Below are 6,943 nucleotides of genomic sequence, written 5' to 3'. Positions count from 1 at the left end.
ATGGAACTCCTCTTTGTCAAAGGTGGTAGAACTTAAATTCGATACATTGGAGTGGAAGTTGAAGAAAGAAGCAGGGGTATTCGGTTGAGGTTGGGAATGAAAATTAAGTTTCTTAAGGTTTTTGAGTGTTTGTGATGATAGCATTTTGGGCTCTGGTGGAGTTGGTCTTCGTCTTGATGTTTATGTATTTAGGAAAAAGTTCTTCTTTTAAGCAAGTGGGCTGTTCAACCATATGTTAAGTGAGGTCCTCTTCATTTTTTTAACTCAGTTTTAAATAATTGTGGACTGTAGAAGCTCGGTCGGCTGTGGAATATGAAATTTGGTTGTCCATTCTGGCTCGAAATGGGGGTTCCGGAAAAAATCACCCCTTCTATTGTTTACCCTTTATTGGTTCATCCTCGAATGCCTTTGAAAATATCAAAAAACACAATATAAACATAATCTTCCAAGCTGACAACAATGTTAAATCCTTTCTGTCTCACACAAAAGACCCCATCCTTCTCACCGAAAAAAGTGGCATTTACAAACTTATTTATCCGTTCTGCCAATACTTCTATACAGAGTGGCCCAACGAGAAGTATACAGAGGGCTTTTAGGGTATTAAATTTAGAAATTTCGAAAAATCCTCGAACACGTCAATTTTGTCTTCGAGGGGGACAACTTTTGGAATACAAATCGCGAACCCAAGTCTTCACCCGTCTACGTAGGGAGCTTAACCCCTAAAATTTTAAATGGAATCCTATGGCAAATGGCACATTATTTGAAAGCCAATTTAATCGTGATTACTAATCTGCTTTGCTTTTTAAATTCTATTGATTCGATTCGGAGAACTGACAGGTTCACTTAAGTTTAACAAACAAATTGAAGGGTCAAAATAAAATGTTTATAAAGGTGACTTAGATTAGATTGACATTTGTTTTGGTTTTTTTAGAAAAAACCATTTCAAATGCGAATTATCTCCGATACGAATCAATAGAATTTAAAAAGCAAAGCAGATTAGTAATCACGATTAAATTGGCCTTCAAATAATGTGCCATTTGCTATAGGATTCCATTTAAAATTTTAGGGGATAAGCTCCCTACGTAGAGGGGTGAAGACTTGGGTTCGTGATATTTGTATTTCAAAAGTTGTCCCCCTCGAATACAAAATTGACGTGTTCGAGGATTTTTCGAAATTTCTAAATTTAATACCCTAAAAGCCCTCTGTATACTTCTCGATGGGCCACTCTGTATAATAATCTTGCATTTTTATCACAAAATGATAATAATTTGTTATCAAAATTAACTTCATTCACAAGCTTAAACCTTTAGCAACCATCGCTCGTTAACAGGCAAGGCCACAAACGCCACCTTAGATTGGTATGGCAAATGACAAGCAACTTGCAAGACAGCTAGTAATGCAATTTAAACCACATAGTAAGTTACTGGTACCAGTGGACCAGGTATGAAAGTAAATAGCTCGCTAGATTATTTACTAGCTCACTGGTAGGCTAGTTACTTGTACTAGTAGGTGGTACAAGTAACTTGTAAATGCCGCTTTACATTCGTAGTTAAGATATGATAACATATAAAAAAGTCAAACTTTCCGTTTTCACTGTGCATCTCATAAATAAATATAGCAAAGCGCTTGCACGTTTTCACACTAAAATTGAATCTGAATATCGATTTTGATATTTTTTTATATAAAAAAAAATCAAATACCAATGAATACCAAACGATCTTCCAGTTCGTTTTTGGGGCTTGGGGCGATAAGTCTACGTAGCTGAAAAACGACCTTTCTTATATCCTTAAGAACATGTGTACCGATTTTCAAAGTGATCAGACATTTCTTGTGCCAAAGTGTCATGCACATGGGCAGACAGACAATGCAAAATGATAAATGATTTCGTATCTCGTAAATAAAATAATGAATTATTATTATTAAAATATAAAAATTAGAGGAAAATTCTTTGAATCAGTGGGTCTCAAACTGATTTCCATGGCGCCCCCTTTCATAAATCTAATATTATCTCACGCCTCCCCCCCCTATTCCGATTAAAAAATAAAAAGTGCTGTTACTACACACGTATTTAATAAAAAAATTACAGGATGAGTTTTTTTTCATTATGGGGAAACCGTAAGAGAAACAAAGCCGTTTGGGGCAAATTTCTGCAAAATTGTATGGTGATTAATTTTCCCGAATTATGGCAAAAAACCGAAAAATGTCTCTTTCGAGAATACTTTGGCGTCCATTTATTTTCAAAGATATCAACAAATAATTTTAACAAAAGCTTGGTAAATTTTTCTCAACTTTCTGACGGTGCTAAAAAAGTTGTTATAGCCCATAATAGTATAATGGCACGACGCGACGCGAAATGAATATTTAATGTATAATTCAAGTTTTTCACAATCCAAGGTACCTTCAGTCCCATCTAACTCGAATTACCGGGACTTCACTAAATATTCAACCAACTAAGGTCATATGGGTATTTTCCCAGTTCAATCAAACCAGAGCAATTAATATTTATTTTAACTTTGGGAAAGACAAATACACTAATTATTTAAATCTAATAAGATTACCTAATGTGCCCATATTGGTCTGGCAACATGGAGTGCCTTTTGTACATTTGAAACTAATTTCAAATGTCTCACAACCTATACAATGTGTTTGAAAATACAAAAAAGTGAGATTCTGAACAATTTCCCTTACCATTGCAGGACAGCACGCGGATGCCGGCTGAAACAAACGGTTCTTATTGAATTCCCCAGGTCGCTAGAGTTCTTTAAAATGTGAACCGCAAAGTATATGAGACGGTATAACACATTCTAAACAATGTTTTTAGATCGATAATAATTAACCGAAATCCCCAATTAAAAAATAACAAAATGGTGAATTGAGGGCGCATGTCTAACCCTGCGACTTAATGTCACTTTCAATTGTTTCAATTTACATTTTAGGGGAAATTAAAAACTAGTCAATAGTGGAAGTTTTAATCTGTAAAGATTAAAGTTGTGTTACCATAAATAAAGTTGAATTGTGAAATAGTGTATATTGTTGAGAAGCGTATAATAGAATACTAGAAGTAATACAATTTCACCAAAGTTGATTTGTGCAATTTTTAACTTCTTTATCATTATTTTACGGGTAGCCGCTTTAGAATTAAAAAATTTTTCGAATTTGTATTTTGGTTAACATTTCCACATGTTCCGCTTCATAGCGAACGTGAACGAAAGTATGTTTGGCGATAAGAACTGGTACGTTTTCGATAAAAGTAGGCATTGCATTTGTTTGTACTTCTATTTATGAGTGAAACCAATGTTTTACATCCAGGAATGTGTAAAAAGAAGTGGAATTTGATCGCCTATATTTTCAATCCACTAAATTCACATGCGTATTTATTCAGAGTTCAATCCGAGGTTCAATCAAACCAAAACATTAGACTTTTTTCAAATTCATTTCAAATTTTAAGAGGAGATCAGAGGTAAAGGGTGTACCTATATGGGTTTATTCATTATTTTATGCAGCATGTTCTAGAAATAAAAATTATGCTATTGTGTTTTGTCTGTCCTGCACATCTAAACCCACTACTGTGGTTTTAACCTACTTTTACAAGAATTTTTTTGAATATGCCTCTCCATAAATTATTACCTGAAATTTAATTTTTGCCTTTTCAAGCAAGAAGCTAAACTGAAGATGAAACCTTACAGCCTGTAGAGAAAAAGAAAACAAACAACAGGAGAAACAAAGATTTATAAAATTCAGTTGCAAAAAAAGTAACAAATAAATGTTCAACTTTCCTAAATTGTTTAACCAAGAACTGATGCAGTTTTGATAACAAAACCAACAATGACTTCTAGACTTGCGTCAAACCTGATTACCCCACTTTCATTTACCATCTCCATCGCAGTTATATGGCTCAATTTCTTTGGGGAAAACCTCAAACAAATTTGATTACCAAAAACTGAAAATTAAAAAGTTGGGATGAAATGCTTCTATCCTCACGGTCTTGGTAAAGGAATAGCTTTCCATCAATTCCTGTCCCATCAGAATGAACTCAATTAAAGTCGTCTCAGGGTATTCACAAAATTCGAGATGAGTCAGTGGGATTAAAAATGTCGCACATAGCGCAAGAATATCTCCACACTAACCAAGAATTGATTCCCTGAAAATTCGATCATTATAGAAAATAATTCCTAATGTTGCAACCCCTTCAGTGAGTCCCTCTAATAAAGCACATAGAAGGCACATGTCAAGAATCAGAATCAAAAAAACATACGGAATGATTAGTTGCACAATATTCACCTGTAAAATATGATCTCCACTTTGCAATCTACCATCACGGTCAGCAACTCCCCCAGGTAAAATAGTCTTTACCACGACTCCCATCGTTCGGACACCAACTATGCCAAAACCAAGCCCGGTACCGTCATTCACTAAATCAATACCCTCCACCTGAGCCCATTCCGTACTTAGCAACATATCCGAGCCTGCCTTAGAGGAATCGCTAACGGCAGATGGAGATCTATGGACATTTTCTTCATCTGTCCTTGGAACGATCGTCAAACCTTGAGCTTTTTGTAAAATACGCAATGCCTAAAATGGAAAGTGCATAAAGGTGTTTTTTTATTTAACATCTAACTACCTCTTGATGTGATATGTTAGGATCTAATTGTTTTCCGTCCACTAAAAGTATTTTATCGTCCGAGACATTGAAGTTGTGCACTTGAGGTGAACTGGGAGAAACCGGTGCTGACGGCACCCTTTGCTCGTCAAAATCTTGCGAGTGATGGAAATCCTCCCCATAACCGGGATCATACAGTTCACCACCCGGAGGAACGTTTATGGCTAATTCGCCTGATGGAGTTATATCGAAATCGACGGGCAATATGGAGGGATGCTGTCCCAACTGTTGATTTAACTCGCTTAGGGAGTCTTGAACTGTCACTATACTTCTAAATATTGGATTCTCTAATACTGAAATTAATAAATTGAGATCTTGGTTTGTGTTTGCTTGAAGTTTGAGGTCATCTAAATCTTCTACTGTTTGTTTAATATCTTCTAATAACTGAAGAGCACTAGATATATCTGCGTTTAAATGCATTGAGTTGAATGAAATATTTAAATGTTTATAATAATTTACAACAAAAATGAACACAACAATCAACAGAAAGTAAATGATAACTGAGAACTGACAACTAAGCATTGATTTTTTTAACTTTCCCATTACATAAGCGACGTTGCCATGAAATTTAACATGTACAGGGTGATTCATAGTACAATGAGTTCAACAGTGGCAAGCTTACCGATGGGTGCCCATTAAAATTAAAGCAGAAAATTGGCTCACTTTCTACTGACAGCTATATAAAAATGCATTAGTGAATTCCTTCGAGATACGAGGATTGTATCGACGGATATCAGATGCAATTCATCTAAGCGGTCTGGCGACGCACCTCTTAAACTTTTGAAGAGGTCCGTGGGTCTAGCCAAGGCTGCAAAACATTATTGATACCATTCGTGAGCCCACACAGTTTGAAGAAAATATTTATGCCTACACTGCCTTACGAGATTATTTATTGACTTTTATCTTTTCATAAGCCCTCGACACCACTAACGTCGTTGACAACCATATAAAGATATGATGAAGGAAGGAAACCCAACTCGCTGGTGTCAGCACCTNGCTGTAACTTTTGAACTAGTAGCCTAATCTTGGAACTGTTTGAAATTGTGGATTCTACAGGCCACATTCTATAAGAAAATTTTTTTTCCGGGTCGATCTGAGAATTTTTTTTCGGGGCTCAAAAAAAGGCAGTGTATAACCTTCCTTTTTTACCAAAAATCGACTACACCAAAATTTCTCGGGAAAACACTTTTTCTATTAATTTGGGTGCGTAGAATCGAAATCAATTCGTACTTTTTCGATCCGACTTCTCAATCAAAAGTTAGACAAGAAACCAATTTCGAAAGAAAATTCAAAGGCTGTAACTTTTGAACTAGTAGCCCAATCTTGGAACTGTTTGAAATTATGGATTCTACAGGCCACATTCTATAAGACAATTTTTTTTCCGGGTCGATCTGAGACAATTTTTTCTTCGGGCCTTAAAAAAAGGTAGTGTATAGGTACACTTCCTTTTTTGCCAAAAATCGACCCAAAATTTCTCGGGAAAAGACTTTTTCTTATTAATTTTGGTGCGTAGAATCCAAAACAATTCGTACTTTTTCGATCAAACTTCTCAATCAAAAGTTATAGACTAGAAACCAATTTCGAAAAAAAATTCAAAGGGCTGTAACTTTTGAACTAGTAGCCCAATCTTGGAACTGTTTGAAATTATGGATTCTACAGGCCACATTCTATAAGTAAATTTTTTTCCGGGTCGATCTCAGACAATTTTTTTTTCGGGGCTCAAAAAAAGGCAGTGTATAACCTTCCTTTTTTACCAAAAATCGACTACACCAAAATTTCTCGGGAAACCACTTTTTCTTATTAATTTGGGTGCGTAGAATCCAAAACAATTCGTACTTTTTCGATCAGACTTCTCAATCAAAAGTTATAGACTAGAAACCAATTTCGAAAGAAATTTCAAAGGGCTGTAACTTTTGAACTAGTAGCCCAATCTTGGAACTGTTTGAAATTATGGATTCTACAGGCCACATTCTATAAGAAAATTTTTTTTCCGTGTCGATCTGAGACAATTTTTTTTTCGGGGCTCAAAAAAAGGCAGTGTATAACCTTCCTTTTTTACCAAAAATCGACTACACCAAAATTTCTCGGGAAACACTTTTTCTTATTAATTTTGGTGCGTAGAATCCAAAACAATTCGTACTTTTTCGATCAGACTTCTCAATCAAAAGTTATGACTAGAAACCAATTTCGAAAAAAAATTCAAAGGGCTGTAACTTTTGAACTAGTAGCCCAATCTTGGAACTGTTTGAAATTATGGATTCTACAGGCCACATTCTATAAGAA

The 6,943-nt window shown here is 35.3% G+C and overlaps 1 protein-coding gene across 1 annotated transcript; it reads right to left on the bottom strand.

Moving 5' to 3' along the window:
- Window positions 1-3,739: 3,739 nt before the first annotated feature.
- LOC116160372 (patj homolog) lies at window positions 3,740-5,192 on the bottom strand. The gene is made up of 3 exons (XM_031473562.1): window positions 4,622-5,192; window positions 4,282-4,572; window positions 3,740-4,141 (listed from the first exon to the last, which is right to left on the bottom strand). Exons 1-3 carry the CDS (start codon window positions 5,180-5,182, stop codon window positions 4,058-4,060), a joined length of 936 nt encoding a protein of 311 aa, XP_031329422.1. The 5' UTR covers window positions 5,183-5,192; the 3' UTR covers window positions 3,740-4,057.
- Window positions 5,193-6,943: the final 1,751 nt, after the last annotated feature.

The sequence above is a fragment of the Photinus pyralis genome, unplaced genomic scaffold (assembly GCF_008802855.1).
Source record: "Photinus pyralis isolate 1611_PpyrPB1 unplaced genomic scaffold, Ppyr1.3 Ppyr1.4_LG1, whole genome shotgun sequence".
Classification (NCBI taxonomy): domain Eukaryota; kingdom Metazoa; phylum Arthropoda; class Insecta; order Coleoptera; family Lampyridae; genus Photinus; species Photinus pyralis.
Note: the sequence above shows the minus strand (reverse complement) of the source record. Positions and strands in the feature narration are given on the sequence as shown.